Genomic DNA, 27,621 nt, shown 5'->3' on the forward strand with positions numbered 1-27,621 from the left:
AGCGCTAAATTTGATAAAACGGGTATCAATGAGAAGCTGCCGCAGTACTGATTATTTAAATATGAATTATGTTCTGCTCATGGAACTGGAACCCCCAAAATCAACCACTATTTTTGCATTGTGATCGAGTTGAACATTGTGACGCAACAAACTGTCTGGCTATTTCTGAGCTGCATAGTCTCGTTTTGCCAGACAGTCTTGTTGAGTCAATGTTCTTAATCAAGCTAACCTTTCCAGGACTCTTCCATGTGAGTTGGTAATATTAAAGCCACCTGAAGTGACAAAAGTCCTCCGAAAATATATCGGTAGACTGAAGGAGAAATGATAGTCGGGCTACTAAATAGAATGTGTTGAGAGACAGCACAGGAAACTCCTGGAAAAGGATCGGGAAGAAAATTTTTTTCGCGATAAGATCGATGGCACTGGCCAAGTGATCTCTTTTAATGATGCATGGAAACCGGTTCGGCCCTCCAAAGATTTTGAAGCTCTAAAAACCTTATGTGGATGACTGGCAACATTCCCCTCAACGGCTCTGTTGAAGCCGATATTTCCCAGATTCGCTGGGCGAGAAATGAATTTAGGAGAAACTTAACTGACCTGAGTTTGGAAGCACTGCTACAGTGCAAACGATTTAAGTCTATTCAACAGCTGTAACAATCAGCTGTTGAGCGTGTTTGTTAGGATTTTCTTTATTTTTTTTGCTTATTGGCACCGATCACGATGGATACTGCACATTTTGTGGTTTCGTTTGATATTATTAACCTATGAAATCGTTAGGTTTTTTCTTCTTCCTGTTGTTTGTTGGCACTGAATTTACGTGGATACTGCACATTTTGTGGTGTCTTTTGACTATCTAGCCCAAATAAAGCGTTTTTGTGACAAATTCGAGGCTGAAACTATCTGTTTAGAGGACGATGCCAAAACTGCCAAAAATAAAAATCGAAAAATGCCAAAAATAAGTTATTTTTGGCAGTTTTGACATATGCCAAAAATAACACGGCCTGCCAATGTATTACGTGAATGTCACGATCAGGCCAGACCTCTATGCCTAAACAGGCCGATTTTCTGTTTATACGGGCATGATCCTAGATAGATATAAAACTAATAGATATTTTCGTTTGTGTTATCTTCTATTAATTTTCACACATCGCCCAGGCCCAGGTGGGTGTAGGGTTTCAAAGACTACTCCAAGTCGTTTGGACACCTTCCTATCTTTTCATTGTATCGCAATCTTGTGGTTCATTGCTCATGCACTGTAGAAGTTACTCGCCTGGCAAGTACGTATCCCGTCGTTGCGCTCGCGCATATCCCCAATCACCGCGGAAGCGTATTTAGATAAGGCCTGTTATTAGATGAAAATATATATGGCGTGCATAACACATGTCTCAAATATCAACTTATAGCTCTTTGGAGTACCGCACCACCTACCTCAAGGGATTCAAGCACCCGTTCGTCCACCCTTTTCTCTATATTCAGCATCAGAGTATCGCAGAATAGCATCATCGTTGCGAATAATCTCGCATTATGTTCTTTTGTCATATCGCAGCGATAAAGCCCCTGAGTGTCGAGAAGGAGGACATTTCGCTGTTCGTTAAAATTCAGACATTAATCTGCTTTTGCTTAGAAATTGAGGGGAATGAGACGCCGCGTGATACCCAACACTCTATACTGATACAGTTTATGGTGGCTTACCATCGATTCACTTCCCCACGGAATTCTAAAGATATGATTCCATGCTTTCACTCCTTCGGTGTGGGGAATAATTCCTTGTTGCCAGGAAAATCCTTCCCTCTGACAGGTTTCAACATCATCAATCCAATCTTCGTTGGACCACTGTACGAATCATCGCACCGCTGACTCTATGCATTATCACACTATGCACATTTCACAATTATGGTTGCGTTTAAGGGGAACAGATTCCGACCATTGCAAATATTTATGCGTGATCTCAATGGACAGTTGGAGTTTTGCAGTGGTGTGTTCCATTTGAAATATTGAACCGAGAATTCGTTGGAGCTTCAGTGCAACTAATGTCCTTCAACATAACGAATTTTCCTGCGACATCGGTGTAGCTCATCCGCAGAGCAAACAAACCAACGTCTGTTAAAATCGCGTGTGCCTGATCCGAAGTAAAACTCAAATTCTTATACCTCGAATACTGACTTAATGGTAACAGTATAAATGGACATCGCAATATAGGATTGGGTGTAATCTCTTGATGAGTAGGCCTACTAACTAATACGACATTTTATAATGCGACCGTCAAACGGATTTCGACTTCCCAGCATTTTATATTGCTTAGTAGGGTGGAGCATGGACCGAGCCGGATTGGATATCCAGCCGGATTTTCTAATTATTTTTGGCCCGAGCCGTATCAGTACTTTATACTAAGAATATGACAGCCTCGAATCAATAGTTAAAGTGAAACGTTCATGAAAATAAACCACATGCCAAGTCCAAGTTGGCATAATTACTTCAGATAAGGGTTGGGTTTGATCTTTGAGTTTTTAATTTCAGGTACGGACATTTTAGGTTGCATCGAGGTTCAATTAGAAACATCTGCTTGATTCCAGTATAGCCTATGCTTGTTACTCACCCCTTTCATTTGCAAATATCGAATTAACATTGACATCAGGAAAGACTTTCCCGATCTTGTCGGGCCAGTGATACCGATGACAGTAATAGGCTCATCTCCTACGCCTGGTTTGCACAGGATATCGGTGAGCACCCCAAGATTTAAGGTGAGATCGCTGAGCGCGATGGTGATATCCTCGTCTGGAAATATTAAAATATTTTGTCGAGCACTCATCCATATGAACAGTTGAACACCACGCAAGTACCCACGGAATGCAGCGTGTTGCATCTTTTTAGTAATAATTCTGACAGACCAATTACGCATACCGCAAAGCATTATCATATTATTCATGCATAGAATGAACGATGGTCAGCGTTAGTATAGTAGTATAGCCTATACGAAGGGTTCTCAACCAGCGGCCCACAGACGATTATTTTGCGGCCCGCGACATCTTTCATTATAACGCAAGTACTACTGACCCAGTATTGTTACAAATTAATTTAGGTTCTTAGCACTTTTATCGTACCGTCTCTGTTTCTTTTGATTACTCATTCTTGAATGCAGTGGTTCTCAAACTGGGGCGCCCGCCCGCTTGGGGCGTGAAAGCATCTGAAGGGGGGGGGAGGGGGGGGGGGCGCGAAAATGAGGTCGACTGAAAAAAATGTTCGCGCTGCGCGCAATTTATCTCGAATTCATAGTTATTTCACTGTGTATAGTCTGGTTTCGTATTTGAGAGTTCTCCCATCAACAGCCATAACTTTCCATGCCATCAAACTAGCCGTTTGTATTCGTAGCCCGTCTGGTTGCATTTTGTTATATGACGTTAGGGGGTTCGAAATTTTTCCCTATCAAAAAGGTGGGCGTGTCTAAAACAAATTGAGAACCACTGTTTTAATGGGGCGTTTCTTGAGATATGCTCGACTTCAGATTGTTATTGTTTTGAATCGGTATTAGGCTGGAATCGGATTCAAGAGAATCCCGCTATGTAGTAGGCCTACACTTTTAAAGAGTGTTTGACGCAATGCGAACGGTTGTTGAGATCGCCGACTACGTTACAGACGCATCGTTCAAAATTGCTTAGAATATGGCTAAACTCAAGAAATCTGGCATAGAAGGTGTTAGTTTGTTTGTTTTGGGTAATCATGGTGTTTGTCGACTACTATGGTCATTTACACCAGGTCGATATTCTTCTTATTTTCCGTAACTGCCGACTTATAGCACGGCCCACCTCCAGGCTTTTGTAAGACACCGCCGACGCGGATGAGGTGGCGAGGAGGAGCCTAGGTAAACCTCCAACACTTAGGTATCGGAATTCGGAAGTCGACCTCGGTCGGACTCGAACCCGCGCCCATTGATGTTGCAGCCGCGGATTATACCACTGCGCTATCTCGCCACAGTATAGAAGGTGTGATTTCAATAAAACCTAAACATTATGTGCGAATATTTGCTGTTTCCGGAACTTAGCAGTAAGGGCAACATCACCTGACAAATTTCTAAGATACAGTCGTCCGATTCAATCGTGACCAGACGAGTAACATTAAGGCCAGTCGATCTTTTATCGCATGTTCTGAAACACATTGCCACGTATACTACTTTAACCCAGCCTCGGAAGAATCCACCGACTTTGCATAATATATGCAGAGGAAATGCTGGCTGGGCCAACGTGGGGAGGGGACCAGCGAAAAATATCAACTTGGCAAAGACGGCTTCTATTCCAGGCATGGAAGTAAATGATGAGGGGTGATTGGTTTGCTCAGAAATGGCCCGGAACGCCACTTCTTCTCATATCACTTAGAGAGCGCAATGTGATAATGGCCTCTGTAACGCAAAAGTTACCGTAATTTATACTTGCTCGCTCACGCATTGAAACAGAGAGTTCAGTTCTCTGGTGGTAGGGTTTGAAGTTGCATATACCGACTTGGCAACGAATGCAATGCACCCTCCATGAAAAGATTTACTTGCGCCGCTAGAAGATAGGCCTACACTATATATTCTCACAACAAGCAGCAGCTGCAAACTTACGAACGCTGTCCATTATTACTTTACAATGCATAAAAATGTAGCCTACCAAATAACCGTATACGGCTGGTAAATAGGCTACAGTAGCCTAAATTTATTATTAGCCCACAAATACATGGTAATATTGTTCTGCGGCCCGCAGCGTCTTTTGCTGTTAAAATGCGGCCCGTTATACAAGGGAAGTTGAGAACCCCTGGCCTATACGTTTCGCTCGATGCGGTTAGGATCTGCCGTGGGCTGCGCGATACTTTGACCAACCAACTTTGAATTCAACTAAAATTTGACCAAATGTTCTCAAATGATGCGAAAAAGTGCCGTGGTATTTACAGAAGTTATGAAGTCTTTCACGTAGGCGGACCTTCACGAAGTTAATTTCTTTATGAGAGCTAATTTTTTATTTGAATGATTAATATAGATGATTGTCTGAGTATATTTACAGTAATGTCGGAGTTACGCGAATAAATTATTAGGAGTCGATGAGTTTACAGTTTCCTGAGCCGGTGCGGTTATATATCGAGTCTGCACCATCATTATTTTCCCTTCCGTGCTAGAGAGAGAGAGATGGTATTCTTTTTCGCCTGCATCACCGAGATGCTTTGACGACGGAGATGCGATACGACCGTAAGGTTACCTGTAGTCTGCCCGTTTTTTCTCCTCCATGCTGAGCGCCAAGCAGGATGGTCACGGACACTAATTTCCGAGTCATTGGTATGACCCGGTCGGGGATCGAACCCACGCCCTCGAGAAGCCGGTCGCATCACCATCACCATTACACTACATGGCTTGTATTTTAATTGAAAATGAATTTAAAACACATAACCTTGCCTAAAACATGTTTATATTGCTTGTACATATTTTCGTAGCCATGATCATATACAGATGAAAATGACATTTAAAATTGAATGTTTTACAGAAACGATTGCCTTCGTATTGGTGTTCAATAGGGCTAGTGTACAAGAAATATTTGCACGTGGTAATCTATAGAAATTAAACATGGAACGGCAACGACTGATTTTGCAGCCTCGTTCCGCTTCGCCGAGGCTGGAGTAGAGGATTGTTTTGCATAAGCGACGGTAGGATTTCTGGCAATCCAAAAGCTATCTTTCCGAGCGCAGAAATTACTGAATCTGGTCTTGATCGAAAGCTACTGTTACACCGATTCCGAAAATATAAATTAAAATAATGATCAAGCACTGATCCACCTACAATCCGCCCTCCAAGTCTGAATAACGGCATTGTTCGAACAATCGGATAGTCGCAACGGGTCATTGTTATGGCCATTGTGTTGCGGTTGCCCGATTGTTCTGAGCAATGCCGATATTTCAGACTTGGAGGACAGATTCTAGGTGGATCAGTGCCTGATCAATATTTTAATTTATATTTTCGGAATCGGTGTAACAGTAGCTTTCGATCAAGACTAGATTCAGTAATTTCCGCGCTCGGGAAGATAGCTTTTGAAATGCCAGAAATCCTACAGTCGCTTACGCAAAACAATTCTCGACTCCAGCCTCGGCGGAGCGGAACGACGCTGCAAAATCGGTCGTTGCCGTTCCATGTTTAATTTCTATATGGTAATCACTTCGCGGCGTTCACGGTAGACTGAGCGCTAAGACGCTTATAGTAATTAGCAGCAATTGCTACATTCTTTCCTGCATTATATTCAATGATGCATGGTAGTATTTAGCATACATGAGCGTTGTTTTGGATTCGGAAGAAACGGATTTGACAATTTTGGCTTGGATTGAATATGTAGGCTACTTAAGATTAATTTGAAGATGAATTTGGACATGAAATTACCCGTAACTTTCCATCTTCCTGGGACTTCTTGATCTGGATCTGGACTAGGAAATGAGCGCGATGGAAAATTAATTCTGGATTTAGCCTTGGATATGTACGGACGCGGCCTACGATATCGTACGGATACGGTACGGATTTGTATTTTAAAATGTTAAATTTGCTCAACTCTGGTATGCAGTCGGCTCAGTTGCTACTGCTCTCATTACATGTTCAATATTGTGGCGTAGCTTGGGCAAAGGAAAATTAATAAAGTGCATTTTCAATAATTCATATAAGTTATGTTTCGTTAGGCAGATTTCTCAGCGGTAAAATATGAATACACACGCGTGTCATTAAGGGGAAACTGGCTGTCTTTCCACGTAACGCTGGAAATTAGCATTTAAAGAATAGTCATGTGTGTGCAACTACATGTTCAGTATTGTGCCGGTCAGCGCCTACACGAGTACGATCTCGAGTCACTCATACGGGATAAGGGAGGTTAATAAAGATTCAACTAAACCGCCATTCATCGCTGGACGTAATACACGTTCCACAATCTCTCGCATACAATCAAATTCAAGTAGCCTATACTTACCAGCTTCCATCATCGAATGAAACACGTCAACTTTATAGCGGTGCGTTGTTTACAGTACCTAAAGCCCACGAGACTGCTTACGCCCATGCTTCCATTACTCTTTGCTCGAAAAAATGTATGGTACGCGAGGGAGACAATATCATGGACGATCGACTCCTCGCGTGACGCTCGACTTAGCAAAAGCAAATCGTCGCGGTGGACTCAAGTATAGCTTATGTCCATTTTTCAAAGATATCGAAAATCAGGTTTTTGTAGAATTTTCATTTTTCCGGTCGTAGCTTAGCCATCGCTACGTTTGTTAATATAAAATACAAAATAATGTATTACACCTTGCATCAACAGGCCTTCCTTCCAATATAAAATCTGCGAGGGTCTGCATATGAAGGATAAAATTCACTACAGATACAGAAGGATTGGACCGAGTTCGTTGCTAACTAACATGAAAAGCCAGTCAGTGGCATTCGGGGCCACATTAACGTTACGGGATCTCATATCAAACAAAAAACATTACTTTGTGCGATATGACTGTCAGACTGTGTCCGAGTACCTGAAGAATCTTTTCTCATCAAGGCTTACATCCCTAATTTATAATATATCGTATACCATATGTTGGATGTCCTACTGATATGCTTCAATCGAGACATTATTGGAAAACAGCAACAACCAGATAGTGGTCGCAACACAATTTCGAAAGCTCCGCCTCGCAGGGGTTAAGAAAGACAGGTTTAGTCAACTACCTTGCCTATGTTTATAGATTATTTCGTTATCGAAAGCTGACTCTGCACTGATTACGAAAATATAAATTTTATTCCGCTCGCGGCCCTGGAACCCCCACAATCAGCCTCGAATTTTTCATTGTTATGGCGATTAATTGGCATTGGGACGCAACAATGCTGTCTGGCGAAACGAGAGAGTAGCTCAAGAGAAAAAGAGCGGACAGCATTGTTGCGTCCCAATGCCAATCTCCATGAAAAATTCGAGGCTGATTGTGGGGGTTCCAGGGCAGCGAGCAGAATAAAATTTATATTTTCACAATCAGTGCAGAGTCAGCTTTCGATTGATACCCATTTTACCAAATTTAATGGTCGGCAAGCCGGTCAAATTGCATGTAGCCAAATGGAAATTGTGACGTGATACAATTTCACTGAGCCGTGAGATTTGCTTGTGTCGACACCATATAGGACACTATGGTGGAACAGTATCTCGCCGGCTATCATCGCCTAGGACCCTAGACCCAGGTGGGTGTCTGATCTCAAAGAGTACTCTAAGTCGTTTCGGCACCTTCCAATCTTTCATTGTATCGCAGTCTTGTGATTTTTTAAATGATGAAATATTATGAATAAACTTGAACTTGATCCAAATGACTAAAATATTCATCTACAAATATCGATTATTATTATACATACATATATGGTAATGTTACTCTATTTACCAATCGAAAATAGAATAAAGACACACCATACACATACACAAAATATAGGAACATATACCTTGAATAACGGAAGGAAATTGCGGGGCAGTTCTCCAGCAACCAACGGCAATTATCAAGTAATTCAGTTTGTATAAACTTTTACATATTTTGTACCGCCCAGGATAGTAGGGTTACATTTAAAACAAAAATCAATTTAAAACAAACATGTTTAATACAAGGCCCATGTAAAACGTGTTTTAATTGTATTTTTTAAAGTCATGACGTCACAAACATGCAATTGTGACGTTATAGTGGATTGACATTGTCAAGTGAAAATATAGGGTAAATATAGCTCCTTTGACGAAACATCTACGTACTATAGCTGTTGAACAGACTATTTTTAGGGTTCCAACCATCCCACATCGTATACGTCGGCTATATCGGGTGGTAATCGTCCGTAGGCTCATAAACATGCTTTTGGAAAGTATTTACACAATGATGGGATGATTTTACAACTTGAGATTTTTTTCATAAAGGCCTTTGTTCAAGATAATGTTTAAAACATGTTTTAAACAAAGTGTTTTAAACAACCATTTGTTTTAAATGCAACCCTAGTTATACATTGATTGTTTGATAACGTAAGAATTTGAACGCGTGGTTTTCTGATTACGCAGTCATCCTTTCCATCCGTCTTTTTTCTCTATTTTTATACCACTTGAACACAAAATACCCAATTACAGCAAGACCTCCGGCGACAGCTACTCCAAGTAGAACCTGTGGTCGTGTCAGAGATATTGGGAGACTTTGGATTGCGAGTAAACTTGATTTAGAGGCTGTTTGAATCGTCTTTTGCGTAACTGATACTTTTCGAACCTCTGCATTGGCACGTTGGATAACTTTAGTTAGAAATTCGAACGCCAATGAACATTTTGCAGATATTTCTTTTATATCGATACCCTTCCACGGAGCAGGCTTGTCTTTTGTTTTGGCTCCGTTTATTTGAGAGCACTTGCGAAATTCTGCGTCTATGTATTCGTGGAGCTTTTGCAACACATCGGCTGTATGTCTGTCTTCTATATCACCAAGTCCCTTTTGCATTTGGTCAGTAACAATTTGTCGAGCCTGTTCGTGATGGCTTTTGAGATTCGCGGGTTCGTGATATCCTTCCATCATAACCTGTAAAGTGGGTGTAATATCAACATACGACTATTATCGAGCTCCGCGACTGGCGTCATATATTGTGATTGTTTGGTTGATAAAATATCATTATTTGTACAGATTAATGCGGTCACAGTGCGACAGCAATATTATAGTGGGGTATAGGTTTATCGGTTTATAGACAAAACAGCTGTACCTATATTAGAAAGATATGACATGAAATCGCAAGAATATATAAGATAGTTATCCAATTTCATATTTAGCCTACTCAAAATAGCGGATATTTGTCGAACCTTGTGATATCTCACTGACTGAGAGCATAGATGAGTTACTCATATCATTTCTCACCCCACTATAAAGAGTCACGATATGATCAAAATCCACAGGACATAATATATATGTGGTTAGAATATTTTCAGCATCTCAATCCCTAACTGTGTGACGGGATTCGTGCATATAGCATTTAAACTCAATGAACTATTTGATTAGATGGGACGTATGGTGGTGAAAAACTATGTGCGAGTTCACAAGCATGTCACGTTCAAGATTAAAATTACTATCCGGCAACATACAGTATGAATGAAAGGCTGCTGGAACTTCGTGGGCAATCCATTTTATTGACAATGATATAGCTGCAAACTGGGCTTTGCGTATAGTGTTTACAACGACTTGGGTCAGAATATTTAATGCATATATATATATAATTTTATCAATGAAGGAATGTGTTACAGCAGACTTTCAATCATCAGATCTTACTCATAATTCGCACACGGGTTAAGTACTCTTACAATTATCGAACAACGTAAAAGGCAATCCCATTTCTGCATACACGCCAACGTTAATTAGTACAGATAGGGTTGTATTCCAAACAAAGGCCTTTAAAAAAATGTTTTTTTTTCAAGTTGTAAAATTATGCCGTAATTGGGTAAATACTTCCCAAAAACTTGTTGTATGAGCCTACGGACAATTATCAGCCAATATAACCGACGTATCGAAGGAATGGTTGGAACTCTCAAAATAGTACAGATATTTCGTCAAAGGAGTTATATATACCCTATGTTTTCAATTGTCAATCCACTATGGCACAACACATGGCTTAAAAAAAAAAACAATAAGAAACATGTTTAAACAAGGGCCTTGTTTTAAACATGTTTGTTTTAAATTGATTTTTGTTTTAAATGCAACCTCAAGTACAGACCTTCTCCATCACGTCACGGTACGTCACTTTAGCTTTCGTTAGGTATTCCTCAATGATATTCAAGAAGACGACCTACGATTGAATATTGCACTGTAATTATAACGCCGACATTGAAGATTATGCAGTTCGTCCACCTTATTCCTGGAGTTACACTTCAAGCAGTAGTCGTGTTCACTTGCAAACACGTCCACAATATCGTGCTTGAATGAGTCAATCAATGGCCACTCGTGTTTCCACTTGTCATCGAACATGCTCAAGTACTCGTTCTGCAGGTGACTTATTTGCGCGCTCAATTGTTCCTCGTCAGCGTATATTTGTCCAAACTGCATGGTAGCGATGAAATCATAAAAAATTGCGAAAACGTACACGGATTTATTTACCTTGTTTACTTCGTCCGTGAATTGCTCTATAAATTGGTTGGTGACCAGTTGAGATGTGTAGTGGTTGCCGGAATCATCAAGCTGAACACGGAACAATGGTTTCAACACTAACTTTAGTGCCAAACTGTAGCGATAAAATGAAGTAACGTTGCATTTTGCCCCGTGTGGGCTATGCGACGATGTGACGCACTGTTATAATCCATGTCGGGTCGACAATTACCGCCGTGTCTACCAACAGCATAAAGCGTAAGGGCGGGGTGTGCACTGTGCAAACTTTTTGACAAGCTGCCATGCTGTGAAACTGCGGGCCACACATACATAGGCTATCTATTAGTCATAAGGCCCAATATCTCATTGTAAATTGGCAATGATTGGCGATACTTGTATTTGAATAAAGTCCGATATCAATTGTGATTAACAGAAGGAAAATTTTCCGGTCATTGAATAAATTTTGTCAAAATACTCATGTGCCAAGTCGGCAGTTGTACATTTCAGAGTTTCCGGCTCTTCTTCCATGCCCCCTTGACCTTAAGTCCACCGAATCAGACTGAGCTAAAAAAAGAACGCCATTTCGCGGGCGGCACAACATCTCTTTGTGGGCCGCATGGTGTGTAGGCGATAGGGTGCTCCGCTCCTAAGCAAGGGTGGTCTTTTGCGCAGTGCATGTTGTACAATGCATGTCCCTTGTGGACAATATAACATCAGTATATCGGGCTTGAATCGTGTAGGTAGGGTCATTTTTATATCGAGCTGAATGACAGTGGAACATTGTATCTATATGCGCGTTACACAGCCGTGGCGTAACTGCGGTTAATGCAAGATAGCACTGTTGGGGACGTCTATAATCCTATTAAAATTTTGGTAACTGACATATTATGGAATTTTTAAATATATATTTCATCAATAATGCGAAACAATAACTTCATATTGTAATTTATTCGCTAAAAGCTTTTCGGCTGACTCTCATCAGTAGCGAACGTCAGTAGTAGGGTGAAACAAATTTTAAATGTAGAACCTATTTTGTCATAAATATAAATATATAATATAAATATAAATATATCGTCATAAATAGAATTACATTTGCCCCACTTACTGTAGCTAACTGTACGAGACCCTGGCGCCTGTTATTTATACTCTTGAGTCTTTCGTACGATTCTTCGACGAAATCTCTCAACATTTCGGCATGGTCCGAATCAAAAGCAATGTCACATACAGATTCATTTTCGTATGAATGCTCGGATTCGTGCAGGTTTATTTCGTGGATCGAGCTCAGCGCTTCGTCGGTTATTCCATTTATTCCCATGTCCTTCAGAAATAGCGAATAAACTGTATCCGCATTGTACCGTGGGGCTATGCGGGCTGTCAATAAGCCGTTTGTGTTCCACCGGAACGACGTTTCAACCACGTATCACTGTGTTACAAATTTTACAGATGGGAGTATCAATTCTGGGCGGGCAAATCCGACAGTGAAATATTACGAGTTTCGCGTTTGGCGCTAAACGAAAGTCGGCCTAACATTTAGACACATTGAAACTCTTTGGGCTATTTACGAAAGCGTCAGTTTATACATTCTATTCATAAATCGTCACAATCTCGAAGTAAAAATAATGGGATCAATTGTCACATCATATGACATCACAGTCACCACTGTTACTTGGGTACATGTGATTAAATGCTAGAATTCATCATAGTGATATATTCAAATGAGTTTGATCTTACATTTTTCATTTTCATTTTGTATTCCGTCCATGCTTCATGAACCATTTGCAGCGACAAGTTGTCGGCTTGAAGCTAAGACAAAACGCACAGATTATACCGTTGAGGCGAAATATTCGACTTAGTGCCAGGTTTTGTTATGATGATTGTGATTGATAGTGCAAAATAGAAGAATACAGAACAAATACACTCGTCTAAGAACTGGCAAAGTAAATTTGCTTACTGTACGCAGTTCACCCCATTTAGTGACTTCGCGATAATATTCCTGGCATTCCGTGATAAATTGCCGGCGATGGTGACTGTTCCTATCGCCACCAAAGTTTTCAAGGCATTCCTGTATCAGGGTCCTGTACGACTCATCCGCGTTACCATGACCCTGAAGACATTATAATCGCTGTTCTGATTCTGATTCATTGCCTAAAGACACTCGGTGTCTAGGAGCTGATTACTGTGATGAGTTTACTTCGTTAAATGGGTTCTGTTGTTCCTCAGTTGCTAATGTCTGTGCTTGCATGCAAGTGAATGTCTTATTTCCTTGTAGTTGATTGCAGCCGCATTTTACTTGATAAAATCCGAGAATGCAATCAAGCATATACGCCTATGCTATAAATTCTCGAAGGGTCACTGCAATATGATAGTCCCCACTCATTAGAGTTGAAAGGTGCAGCAGGCAGTGTCGTTATTGATCTTCAGAGACATGGCCCCGTAACAAAATTGCATATATACGCATCTGACTTTATTCATGTGAGTGGTATCGGTTGGCGAAACCACCGCCACTAGCGATATGCTGCTGCTTTACGCAGAAGATGATTTCGAAAACGTGCTTTTGAAATAGTTCTGCACCACAGATATACTTTATATATTCGTCCTAATTTTGTCTATTTCACTCATCCTTTTGAATAATTTATTTTCGACCTCGGATGGCTCTACGTCGACTATAAGAGTAGGATTTTTACCTTTGCTATCTCTCGGCTATATTCAAACTTATACGGGCAACCTGAAGAGACACATACTTGCACAATCTGATCAATCTTCAGTTTGCATTTGTTGATGGCCTCATCCACCTCCTTTTCATCACAGACCGGGGAAAATTCCTGGAAACATTTTCAAAGGTGCGAGTTGTTCATTTCACAGTTTGAGCGGGGAATTTTGTCAAAAATGGCGCAAATAGTCACCGACGCTGTTACATCACGGATAATGTTACACACAAGGAAAGATTTTAAGTTTATAGGTAGCATTTTGAGATCTCTCATCATAATGCTTTGGCAGCTTATATTCCCAAATACATTTCGTCAAAGCGTGTGCGCAGCTTCTAAGCGTAAAGTGTGCCGGTAGGCTAAACTGTGTACGAACTTGCTGTCACTTTTGATACCTCACACTTGAAAGTTTGAGATATCGTGAGTCGAGACCATTAGAGTATTTCATCCCTGACTGCATGTAGCCATGTTTAACATAGGATTGATTTTATGGATTTCGATACTTATAGATACCTGGATCTGAGCCGTCAAACACGCGACTTCGGGGCTCGGATTTTCGTATCTCTTCTGACATTCATTATCACATGCTCTCATAAGGGACCAAAGTTGCTGTCCTGTCATGTGTTTCCTGCCGTTCGTCTTTCGCCGCAGTCTCAAGGGATCGAATAAAGTTCGTGCTAGCTCGCCCAGGCCTTTGCGAAATTCTGGCGACATGTCTGAAGAAAATGCTGGTTGCTGCTGGAGATCTCAAGTTACGCAGGATCAAATTATATTGTGGGACATAGGGCAGTACCTGTACGCCAATTATATAGCGAGCTTATTATTATAGATTTGAAAATGTAAGAGGCCGAAGGCTTTTCCGTTAGATATAGCGATAAAACACCAAATCCTGAACAGATTTAGTAATTTATAACGCTTTCGGGATTGGTATAGACTTAATGGTCTACGTTGGGCTTATCCTAAGCTACCATACCGCGAATATTGTACCATAAACTGTTTTAACGTAGCTTATACAAATCGTTTATGGCCTGTAATATGTTTAAGCTAAGAACACTTCTCTAAACATAATTTGACGTAATTCGACGATATGATTTTACGACATTTGACAGCATAATAGGACCTAGCAAACAGCGAAGTCGTGTTTCTTCCAAATGAAGCCAAACACTCAAAAGCGAGTTGGAGGTTTTCACAGGACTTTGCCTTGGGAAAATGTCAAAGCAACCGCGCATAACAGGTGCAATATCAATGAGACAGCAGCATATTTATCATTAAATAAAAGTCCTGATGCTTCGTTCCGAGTTGCATAGTACTGTCGTAATTACATTTTGGGTTGGTTTTCATTCATGAAAGTTAACCGGTATACGCAAAATTTTATTTGGAATTTTACCAGCGTGTAAGCTGTAAAGGTTGGGACACACTGCCATAGAACATGTTGATACGACTCGTACTCGTATACTTGGGTATTGTGGTTATTTATTTAGGCGTGTGTATGTGCAGTGTGTACAGTATACATTGTAGATTATTGTACACTTTAGTACTTGAAGCCTCCGCCAGGCATATGATTTCAAATGAACAGTCGTCGCTTATCCACATAATAGCTCTTATGGATAACAGAGAATCATGTGCGTCGGCATCTTTGAGCTTGCGTTTAAAATAACAGATTTTGAAAGTAGAATATAAGGCAGAATGAATTTGGAACCTTTTACTGCCCCAGAAAAGGTTACTCCCTCTCCCGTCACACCAGGATGTGGCATTAGGAATCCGTCAATATTCGCTACTTTCGATTGAATGTTTTGTCTCACGGAGCAACCTTCCGAAGTTGAAGTCATATCTAGATACCCTCTCACATACTGACTCCCTCCATCATGTCCAAAAGCATAATCATGCGGGGTTTGCCAGTCTCGTACCAGAAAGGTGAGATTCTAAATCAAAAGAAATAACTGGATTAGCGTATAGTACTTAATTCATATGTAAATCGATTTTTCGGCTTTTAGGAGGAGAAAAAAAACGGGGGCGCAGACTAGATGACCTCATGGGGCCGTATCGCAACTCCGTTGCCAAAGCATCTCGATGGTGCAGGCGAGAAAGAATATCATATCTCTCTCTCTCTCTCTCTAGGACTGAAAGAGCTCCAGATAACGTTCTGTAAACGCGGGCTTACAAAACACAGATGCGATCAATTGAGAGCCAGATTTTTGAACGAGTATACATCTAAGAAGGCCAATGATTTGTTGTATTCTTTCTCCGCGGTGAAACGCATGGATGGATACAATTGATTTTAATGCGTCGTAAAATATATTTAGAATTCCGCGTGACACATTCTGTGTTTCTGACTACATCGCATACGACTGCAAGCTTAATCGTGCATAAATTCCTTGCCAAATCTTTATAAAGAATATTATTGTCGCGATTACGGCGAGGCGGTTAGAATTGCTGGCGGATATTGTCTGGCGTGACCTAACAAAGGCCCACGCCATAAGTATACGGCTGAAAATTGGTGTATTCGCCAGATTTTCACCACATCGCAGGGTGCAAATCAAACCACTGACACTCTCGGTACCAAATTCTGCTTTCACACTGATCTTTATTAAGATATATCCCGGGGTGTTGGGCTCGGTGTCACATTTTATTGCATTATTGGGGTTGTAGATAGTATATCCATAAAAATTGCCGTATTCAACTGTAGCTTTAACCCATTAGAATCACATTCAAAGCAAAATTTTGTACCATAAAGTGCCATTTACCTGATTTGCATCCAACGCTATGATGGAAATCGGCGAAATACCCGAATTTCGTTTACTTAACAGTGTATAATGTGGCCTACATACGCGATCAATTGTATGCTGGAAGTCGGTTGCGCAAGCAATTTGTAAACATGGAGCAAATAGGCATCAAATGATAGGCAGTAGCTTGCCTGGCAAGTAGGTCTCCGCTCGCTGCAAATATTCATATCTTCAATGATTCGTGAAGCATATTTCATCAAGATCTGCGTTCACATGTAAAATAGAGATGATTCGTATAACGTAAGCTTGATTATAACTCCTTAGAGATCATCACATACCTCGATGGATTCAAGCAGCCTTTCGTCCAATCTTTTTTCTATATTCATCAACAAATCGTCACAAAGTAACATCATTTTGGCGAATAATTTAGTGTCGTGTTCTTTCGTCATATCAGAGCGAAAGAGTCCCCGGGTATCGACCAGGAGAACATTGCGCTGTACGTTGACATAAAGCCTTGTTACACCACCCGTGCAATATATTTCAATGGTTGCGATCAATACGAAATAGCACCTATTTCATTGCAACTGATTGAATGGTTTTCAAAGTATAATGGTTACTGTGTTACTGATGCATCAACAGTGCTGATTCAGCGTTCTAAATCGCGGTACGATCGACTTCCGTTCATGTTTCATAATGGGCATAAATATGGACTAATCCTGGTAAATATTTACGAATATAATAACATCCCACGCCAAACGGGGATGACCGAAGTCTTCAAAAATTGGTGACCTCACATCTTCTCTATACTCGCATTCATACTACATACAGGTATCGGATATAATAACAGTTTTCCTGATGAATAGAGACTTACCATTCCTTCATTTTCGCAAGGAATTTTAAAGATACGATTCCATGTCTTAATTCGTTCGGTATGAGGAGTAATCCCTTCCCGCCAAGCAAGTCTGTCCGATGGACTGTTTTCGTCATCCTCTATCCAATCTTTGTTTGACCACTGTGAGGTGTGAAAATTCGCTTATACCTTCGACTTCATGCGATATCACATTTGTTGTCCGGCATTTCAGCATTCGACACATTGAAAAACGACAGTTAAGCATGTGACTTTATAAAGCCAAAACTAACCTCAATTCCTACTATAACCTCGAAATTAACGCCGTGATCCCATCCTTAACCCTAACTTTAACCCACATGTTCAAGTGAGGCGTGTGAGACCACAATCTGACATATCCAGCTCGTCTATAGCGACACTTGCATCATTCATTTCTGCCGCTTCCTTTTATGTTATCCTTTTTAACATGATGTGGGGCGTGTAGGCCAAAGTGGGTGTCTGATTAAAATACTACTCCAAGTCGTTTCGGCATCTTCCTATTCTCTCTTTGTATCGCAATCTTGTGGTGTTTTGAAATGATGAAAATATATTAATATACTGACACTGATACGTTTTACTCACGCCTTCCATATGTAGATATCGGACCAACATTGACATCAGGAATGACTTTCCTGATCTTGTCGGGCCAGCAATGCCGATCACGGTGATAGGCTCATCACCAACACCTGGCTGACAAAGAATATCAGCCAGTTCCTCGAGATCGATGGGGGCGTCACTGATCGACATGGGGACATTCTGTCCTGGAAATATAAATAGTATGAGTCAGTGTTGGGATGTCAGACTCGAGTCACCTTTTTCGTATGACTTGACTTGACTCGAGTCACTTTGCTAAAATGACTTGACTTGACTCGGCTTGTCAGAAATGTGGATTGACTCGTGACTCGAAGCAAAATTCACGAGTCAATTTCAAGTCATTAAGTCAGGGGTGGGCAAACTACGGCCCGCGGGCCGCATGCGGCCCGCAACACCGTTCTGTGCGGCCCGCGAGAGTTTGAAAAAATTTATTAAAAATATTGCAGGAAATATTAATAAAATGCGTGCTAAAACTTGAATTAATGGAGAGACTTGATGAAACTTTTTCTTAGTATATTTCACCATGATAATTCTAAGGCAGTGGTTCTCAAACTGGGGCGCGTGAAAGCATCCGAATGGGGCGCGAAGCTGAGCTCAATTGAAATTTTTTTCGCGTTTCGCGCGATAACATTCAATTCATGATTATTACTCTGTATTTAGTCTGAATTTCATATTTAAAAATCTCTCATCCACAGTTGTAACCATCCGTGCCATCAAACTTTCTTTTTGTTTTGCTAGCATCCTGGTTGTGTTTTGTGATATGACGATAAGGGGGTGGGCGCGAAATCCTTCACCATCATAAGGGAGGGGGGGGGGCTTGTCTTAAAAAGTTTGAGAACCAGTGTTCTAAGGTAAATACTTCCGACATAATTCGGATCACGAGTGTGATTTCAGATTGGCCACTCCAGTGTCAATTATTTCAGTGATGTGCTTATAAAAGCGAATTGCACGTGTCTTAGGTAGATTCGTTCTCTGTATTCACATAATTTTATCCACACATAGTAGAGGCGTGTTTGAAGCTGACGTGGTTATGATGCTGTCAGCATTGTGTGTCCTAGAACTGAATCAAAAGTGGAATTAGTAAATCTGTGAACAGATCGCTGCTCACAGATTTAAATTTCCATCCCGTTCTAAGAATTTTCATCTCCGTTATAGTTTTGACTAATTGGTTATTGAGGTCGACCAGCCTATGAAATCTCGCCACTATGTTTTTGACGCGTGTACGATATCATCAAAGCAATATTTGGATTGTTTTAAATGAGCACATACATTATCTCCATGTCCTCACTAAATAATCAAATACCAATATTGCGTTTTGGTTTATAATCCAAATTTTACACAGTGCGGCCCGCGAATGGATTCATATGTTGACTGCGGCCCGCGAGCTCAAAAGTTTGCCCACCCCTGCATTAAGTGATCGGTCTCGATAAAAATTTATATCTTGCATATATGTTCGGATTGGTCGCGAAATGCTGATATAATCCATGAGAGCGGACCAATCATTCAATGGTCGTGCCTTTTACTGAGCCTCCATTGTTCTGTCACAAACAAATTGACCGCAAACGGATACGCAAAATGGATATTTCTGTTCTCTATTCTTATACATTAACCAAACCTCTTGTTTTATTGAAATTGAATTCGAATATAGTTTATATAGTCCTCAAGCATTGGCGCTGGCTCGAATTGTATCATGTCAATTTGTAAACGGGTAATGTATTGCTTCTTATCAATTCGTTTCTCTATTCTCTATTTTGGCTGGTAACTATAGACTGTGGCTGTGTAATTACTTACGTAGTTTAACAGTTATACGTATATGTCAGCAATACAGCGCCTTCTTGCGTGTATATTCAACCGGGGCCCCGATTCAACTCTATATTCGTTCATCGGCTCAGAATCAATGACCCCTCAATCTGTATTCCAGACAGCTGGCAAAATGCGATGACGTAATCATGCATTCATTACTCATCATTTGGAAAGGCAACTTGACTTGAATTGTGCCTTGACTCGTGACTTGACTTGACTTGACTCGACTTGACTCGAGTCACCTCCGAAAATCGGGTGACTTGACTTGACTCGAGTCAAAATGTGCAATGACTCGAAATGACTCGTGACTCGAAGGTAGTGACTTGATCCCAACACTGGTATGAGTCGAGCATTTGCTACTATGATAACAACGCCAGGTACTGAAAATTCATCATTTACTACGTAATTTCGCATGTTCTGCCTGTTTCGTCATAACTCTGGCGTACCCATTACTGAGTATGACACAACGGATTAGTCGTGTTCATAAAGGGAAATGTCGAACGATTTGCGTAACCATAGGTCATTTAGACGAAAATACGCCTAGGAAGCTATTCTTACATTCAACGTTGTTCATTTAGTTCAGTGGTTCCCAACCTTTTTCGTCTCGTGCCCCCCTTGGCCGATATTTGAGCTAAAATTCCCCCTTTGAAAAAGTTGCCTGTGACTAAAAAAATGTGCTCTTTAACTCGTAACCATTTGTTGACTGAGCAATTAATGGCCAAACATATTCAGATATGTCCGAACTATGGCGAATGCGCACTAAACGTTGGTAAAGTATCGTCAAATTTGACCTGTTTTTGACCGGTCGGGTAGCCGCTGACGAAAAATAAATTACCAAGTCCCGTTGCTATGGGCTTGAGTTGAATCGATGAATTATGTACGGTATGTTTTTCACGTTAGTTCATATGTTGGCTTAAAAAGTTAAACAATTTCACAAGCGGCCTTGTGCTGAATTCGGCTTGACGATTTCCTGCTTAGCAGCAATTTCGTCAAGAGGCTGTCGCGCACCCAACGTAATCGTCTCGTGAGCCTGACTATATCAGGGGGTGTAATATCTACGGAAGACACCTAGCTTGAAATCCGCCAAAGAAACATGCAATTGTTAAGAACTAATTCTACTTAACAATTCTATACCATAAAAATCTAAAAACCTTGTGTATCTTCCGATACAATGTCAAAGCCAGATTTCCCCCGAAAAAATAAGCCAGATTCCACCCTAAAAGCTTCAAAATTCCCCCCAGGGGGGAATTCCCCCCCGGTTGGGAACCACTGATTTAGTTGAATAGCGATGTATATACTGTCAAATCATATCATTATCTCTAACTTTGTGCACGCGTTTCTGACCGATGAAAGAATAACGTGTATGATATTATATATATTGGAGCCTTAAAAGTACAGAAGGCAAAGAAACACGTATTACACGTTATGGATTTGTCGAATCAAAACATACAACGTGAAATTATACACTGTTCCGTAGAATCAATTAAATGCTCACCAGTATCCATCACCGAGCAATGAAGATAAACAAAACACACCGACCTGGAAGCGGTAATTATGCTCGAGAGTGCTTGACGCCAGTGCCTATACTGCAGCGCTCAAAATCCACAATGAGCCGTATTTTATGTCAACGCGAAAATGTTTGCTTTGGAAAAGGCACGCCGGTGTTTATTACCTCGTCATGCGTGAAGCCAGACCAAACAAAGCCAAAGGGGATCTCCGATGTTCGGGTCACGAATACTTCCTGCTATGATTACCTATAGATAACTAACCTACGTAGTAGTGATGGGATTGGGAATTGTGCGAACCCCTGCAAGGTTTCTATGAACGCGAACCTGTCTGACAGGTTCTGTGTGAACGCGAACGTGAGCATATGTCGTCACGTGACGTCATATTGCTAATTCCAACTCTTCATTTCCATAAAGTTATATAGTAATTTACATGATAACTAGCGACGACTCTGGCCATATTATGCCTCTATGCTGAAGTACATGCTGACTCTTTTGACGTCACCTAATGTATCTACTGGAACAATCAAATGCTAAAATAATTCCCGAAAATTGCCTTGCCAACAATCTCGACGAGGACTGGGCTACACCGGACAGTGAAACATTGGTCTCTCTACTTGCGCCAGATATTATCTAATAAACAAGTTGTAAGGTATTGGCAGCACCCAAATCGGACGGATTAGGTTTTTATAATACAATAAGGATATCAAATCAGGCTAGATCCTGTACGCCTGATAGATTTTTTACATTAGACATTGATAAATTCTTTATATCAATTTTATTGGTGTAAATAACTTATAGGTTTACTAAGCAGAATTCACTGACTTCCTACAGGTAGTGTGTTTCGTTATTGCTATTGTGTGATTGCGGGCAAAGCTTACAGCAGAAAGTCACTGAATATTCACTAACGGAAAGCTGAATATTCCGAACAACTTTTTGAAATTGACAAGGTGCATGCTCGTTTAGCGCTGAATTTCTTATCGTACTGTCAGCGCCGTGCGGAGAGTGGTCCGAATTTGAAATGCAGAGAATTTCAACCGAAGACGTTATAATGACTTGAAAGATTCTGTCACATCAAAAAGGTTCACATTGCAGAAGCTATCAGGGTTCGTTTGTGAACGGGAATCTCCGAATTTCAGAGGTTCACATTCACACACATAACTCGAACGTGAACCTCACATTCACACCATCCCTAGTTGAGATGACTCGAGTCAAGAGATTTTCAGATTAGCACGATCTTAGATGATCTGGAAATTCTGTGTATTTGTAAAAAGTAGTTATACGGCAATAGGACGTTTGTATTTTAGTCCTTGAGGTTTTTGCGACATGTATTGTACACCGACTCGTATAGACTAGCAATTAGGGTTGGGCAAAATCGAGGGCCTGAGTGATTCGATTTTGAATCAAGTATTCGGGCATCACTCATTATGATGTCGAGTACTCCAATCATTGTGCCCAGCCTTATACTAGCAATGCCATGATACTTGAACCACCCACGTACACACGATCTGAGTATATGCATACTGTAGCGTCCCTGATACGGCACTTCAAAACCTAACTGGAACATCGTCGTCTACGTGGGCTCGCGACCTCGCCTTTCCGCACCGGTAACACAAATCCGCATTGCTTAATACGCATATATTGATATAACGAGTAGGGATGGTGTGAACGTGAGGTTCACGTTGACGTTCTGTGTGTGAACCTCGGAGATTTAGAGGTTCACGTTCACAAACGAACCTTGGTAGGTTCTGCACCGTGAACCTTTTTCATATATTACAATTTTCGCTTCATTACAGCATCTAAACGAGCAACTAAGCGAGCATGCACCTTGACATGTTCCACAATTTTCCTGGCTTCGTTACAAAAGTTTGCTCGAAATATCAAGTTTTCCGTTGGGGAAAATTTAGTGACTCTTTGCTGTGAGCTTGGTCCGCTATCACACAACATCAAAAGCGAAATATACTAGACGTAGGTAATCAGCGAATGATGCTTATTCAACCAATCAACGAAATTGATATCGTTGTCTGATGTAAAAAACCTAGCAGGCGTGTACGGGATCAATCTTGATTCCATATGTTCATTGTATCATAAAAACCAAGTCCGTGCGATTGGGGTGTTGGCTACTGCTGTATAACTTGTTAAAGGGGTAATATCGGTAGCAAGTATACAGAAACCAGTTTTACACTCTCTCAATATCAACGTAGCGATGTTCAGACGCCGAATACATTGCCCGTCCGGCCAAGGCCGTTAAGGCGTAAGCCTGTATTCCCTTGCAAGTCCTCGTCGAAATTGTTGGCAAAGCGACGGAAGATATTGATTTTATGGGATTATTATATCATGTGATTGCCCCAGTTGATACATTTGGCGGTTTAAAACGTCATTATGTACTTCAGCATTGCGGCAATATGTATCCCGAATCGTCGCTCGTAACTATACTCCTTCAACTTCAAACAGCGACATACTCGCGCACTACCAGCACCTCCCGCCACACTACCAGCCAGCAGTGTTGGGATGACTCGAGTCAAACTCGAGTCACCTTTTTCGTATGACTTGACTTGACTCCAGTCACTTTGCTAAAATGACTTGACTTGACTTGACTCGGCGTATCAGGAATGCGGATTGACTCGTGACTCGGAGCAAAATTCACGAGTCAATTTCAAGTCATTAAGCAATCGATGTCGATGAAATCACTCTATCCTGCTGGTGTAACCTGTGAAAGCGACCAATCATTCAATGATCATGCGTTTTACTGAACCTCCATTGTTCTCTCACAAATAAATTGACCACAAATGAAGTGATCGCACCATACAGCTTACTCAAATGGATATTTCTGTTCTCTGTTCTTATACATTAACCAAACCTCTTGTTTTATTGAAATTGAATTCGAATATAGTTTATATAGTCCTCAACCATTGGCGCCCGCTCGAATATGGTTATATCAATTTGTTAATGGGTAATGCATTGCATCTTATTAATTCGCTTCTCTATAGTCTCTATTTTGGCTGGTAACTAAACTGAGGCTATGTAATTACTTACGTAGTTTAGCATTTCTAGGTATATGTGAGCGATACAGCGCCTTCTTGCTTGTATATTTGACTCTATATTCGTTCATCGGTTCAGAATCAATAACCACGCAATATGTATTTCAGACAGCTAGCAATATGCAATGACGTAAGCATGCCTCATACGCCGAAAAGGCCACTTGACTTGAATTGCGACTTGACTCGTGACTTGACTTGAATTGACTCGACTTGACTCGAGTCACCTCCAAAAATCGAGTGACTTGACTTGACTTGAGTCACCTTCGAAAATCGATTGACTTGACTTGACTCGAGTCAAAATCTGCAATGACTCGTGACTCGAAGGTAGTGATTTGATCCCAACACTGCCAGCCAGACCAAAACTCTTCTCCTTCTCCCAAACTGCCTCGTGCAACCTACGTACCGAACATTCTAGAAATCACCTCAATGACAACACAATGTGATTACCGGCGCGTTGCAATACCATGACATGCCGCTAGACAAGGAAGGTACAGAAATAGCCTTGTAAGGCTTTCCCAGTCTTGCACCACCCTTCATGCTATTCCACACATGCTGAGCGCGTGAATGGAAGCCACGGATACCAGTTTTACTGATCAGGACTTTGGTATAACCTGAACAAGGATTGAGCTCACGACCTACCGCAGGGGCGGCCGTGGCCCGCGAGGTTATCAAAAAATAAATTACCCGCAGGTCATTAATTATGAACTTGCAAGGCCAACCGAGAATTTCATTATCCTGACCGCGAAATTTGGGATGTTGATGACTAACATATCAGTTCCGAAGTATTGGCGTATTGATCTGCCCATTGTACATGTCCAAGCGCAGAATAATCCTATCCTTGCCAAATGATCCCAGCGGTATACAGAGGTGACCCGCAATATATGCAAGTAACAATATAATTGAGGGAACTCATTCATTAACTTCTAACAATTTTGTGCCTTCCGCGGCTAGGAGTTTTGATGACATAGTTGTTATCGATTTTATTGCGTTGTTTTCACCGTTACGTAATGCGGCTCACTTCTATTGGACGACTAAAAACGGTCATCAACATTCAAGTGGCCCGCACAATGGTTCGTAAATTCAATGTGGCTCTTTGGTCGAAAAGGATGGCCACCCCAGACCTACCGTCATAAATACGGACGAGTCATCATTACGCTATCTTGTTGGTTCATATGCATGTATGGAAAACTCCGGTGCCGAAATATCCGCCGCAGCGTACTTCGGTGCTTATTTCAGGCATATCAGTCGAATTTGGCCGCAAATTTGAACAACATTCTCAAAAAAGAGGACAAAATTTCAAAAAAAGAGGACAAAAGGGCGTCCTCGGAGGACGCTTTCAAGAAAATGAAAAAAGAGGACAAATCCTCTTAAAAGAGGACCTACGGTAACCCTAGCACAGGGGTCACCAACGCGGTGCCCGCGAGCCCTAGGTAGCCCGCGAGCCTGTTCTAAAAATAGATCGAATAGCAGCATTTGCCAATATTCGTCAGATTATTACCAGCTTTTAAATATATAGATTGATTGATTTAGCTATTCTTGTTCAAATCAAACTAACATGTAACTTAGAAATTACAATACACATATATAAACACTTGAAATGAAGATATCAAATATACTCAATTACAATTAGTAATATACCAACATGTAATAAAATCACAAGATATCGAAGACGTAGGATACGGCGTACTGCCTATACCAGGGGTTCTCACCTTCCCATCTATAACCGGCCACATTTTATCATGAAAAAGTGCTGCGGGCAGCAGAATATCACTACCATGTGATCGTAGGCTACTAATAAATTCACTGTAATTACCAGTCGTATACGGACGCTTATCCATTCGAAAGCATTAATGGACAAGCGTTCGCAAGTTTGCAGTTGCTGTTATTTGTGTGAATATGTTTGTTATCTTTCAGTGACGTAAGTAAAGCAAAGATTTTTTTCCTTTCCCACCATGGCTGGAGCTCCATCGATAATTTCAAAGGTCAGCTTTGTCAAGTTGATGTTTTTGGGTGGTCCTCGATAAAAACTCGTCATTGCTGAACAACTGCCCCCTCCAGACGTTTACCCTGCTAGCATTTACTACGTGAAAATGTCTACTCTGAGAAAATGCACCCATGTTATGAGCTTTGCAATGTCCGTGCAGTCGATGAATTCGTCCGATTCTAGGCTAAAGTAGCCTACGCGCAGCAGCTTGTTTCAGGAACCGCGATAAAAGATTGACCGACATTAATGCTACTCATTTGAACATGGTTGAATCAGTCAACTGTAGCTTCAAGATTTGCCAGGTAATGTTGTCTTTGTTGCTAAATCCCGGAAACAGGGAATTTGCACAGTCTGCTGAAGTTTTCTCAAATCTTCATTTCTCAAGTTGACTTCTTGACTTGAGCAATATTCCAAGCAATTTTAAACTATGCCTCAGCAACGTTGTCGGCAATTTTAACAATGCCTGGAAATATGGATTGCTGGATTTGACACTTATCTAGCAATGTTTTGTCATAAGATGAGGTGTATTTTCTACATGTACTTTGAACTTTGGATGAAACTGTCGCTGATGTCGTTTCAAACTTCCTCGTTTCGTTGCGACACCTGTTCTTCGACAAATAGGCTATGACACATCGGGTTTCCATGTATCTCTGCGAAAGCTAGTTTATTGTTTTGTTTCGCACTTGGTTGAAAACTCAGTTTTCGTGGTTTCATTTTCCTTTCATTGTCGCGATCTGTTACAAGTCAGTGGTAGTGAGTGTAATACTCTTTATAAGTGTACTACCCAGCGGGATTCTTCTAAACCAAAGTCCATCAGACGAATACCGATTATCAAAACAGTATACGAATTCAAACTCGAGCGTATCAAGAAACCAGAATGAGTTATCAATAGGGCTAGTTTTTGCAACTTTTGCAACTTTTTTTACAGCTTCCGGCAGCTTCCTAAACAATCAGAAGTTATCTAGTATGGTGTTTTAAGCTGTTTGGAGGAATCTCATATTATCAATAAATAAAACAGACACAGTGCGATGAGAGAGCTAAAAGTAGCTATATTAATCTCGGATATTAATCTCGGATCCAATCCGGTCGTATCAAAAAAAATATTAATCCGGCTCCGGTCAAAAATGAGAACATCCGGCCGGGCATCCGGTCCAAGCCAGCTCTAACAGCCACTGCGCTATAAACAGTATAAAGTATTCGGACTCAGCATACTCCATTAAATATCATTCCACATTAATGGTTTCGCCCATAAGCGTTCACTCTGCGAATACCATTCGAGA

General features: G+C 41.0%; 2 protein-coding genes across 3 annotated transcripts; both read right to left on the reverse strand.

Annotated features, from left to right (window-relative positions):
* Nucleotides 1-1,246: 1,246 nt before the first annotated feature.
* LOC145437557 (atlastin-3-like) lies at nt 1,247-7,869 on the reverse strand. The gene is made up of 5 exons (XM_080314825.1): nt 6,966-7,869; nt 2,597-2,775; nt 1,693-1,833; nt 1,429-1,584; nt 1,247-1,342 (listed from the first exon to the last, which is right to left on the reverse strand). Exons 1-5 carry the CDS (start codon nt 6,976-6,978, stop codon nt 1,247-1,249), a joined length of 585 nt encoding a protein of 194 aa, XP_080170951.1. The 5' UTR covers nt 6,979-7,869.
* Nucleotides 7,870-8,237: 368 nt separating this feature from the next.
* On the reverse strand, nt 8,238-25,677 carry LOC145437539 (uncharacterized). 2 transcript variants are annotated; one of them, XM_080314803.1, is made up of 15 exons: nt 21,307-25,673; nt 17,997-18,175; nt 17,400-17,540; nt 16,867-17,022; nt 16,715-16,791; nt 15,505-15,719; nt 14,319-14,521; nt 13,842-13,922; nt 13,052-13,204; nt 12,832-12,903; nt 12,206-12,418; nt 11,113-11,193; nt 10,867-11,055; nt 10,733-10,804; nt 8,238-9,552 (listed from the first exon to the last, which is right to left on the reverse strand). In XM_080314803.1, the coding sequence occupies exons 1-15, from the start codon at nt 21,314-21,316 to the stop codon at nt 9,043-9,045; spliced, it is 2,352 nt and encodes a 783-aa protein (XP_080170929.1). In that variant the 5' UTR covers nt 21,317-25,673; the 3' UTR covers nt 8,238-9,042. The 2 variants fall into 2 exon arrangements, with proteins under 2 accessions (XP_080170929.1, XP_080170930.1); XM_080314804.1 differs by lacking the exons at nt 10,733-10,804; nt 10,867-11,055 and having other exon boundaries at nt 21,307-25,677.
* Between the last annotated feature and the right edge of the window lie 1,944 nt (nt 25,678-27,621).

The sequence above is a fragment of the Botryllus schlosseri genome, chromosome 4 (assembly GCF_051294905.1).
Source record: "Botryllus schlosseri isolate E-star chromosome 4, Bs_hap1, whole genome shotgun sequence".
NCBI lineage: Eukaryota > Metazoa > Chordata > Ascidiacea > Stolidobranchia > Styelidae > Botryllus > Botryllus schlosseri.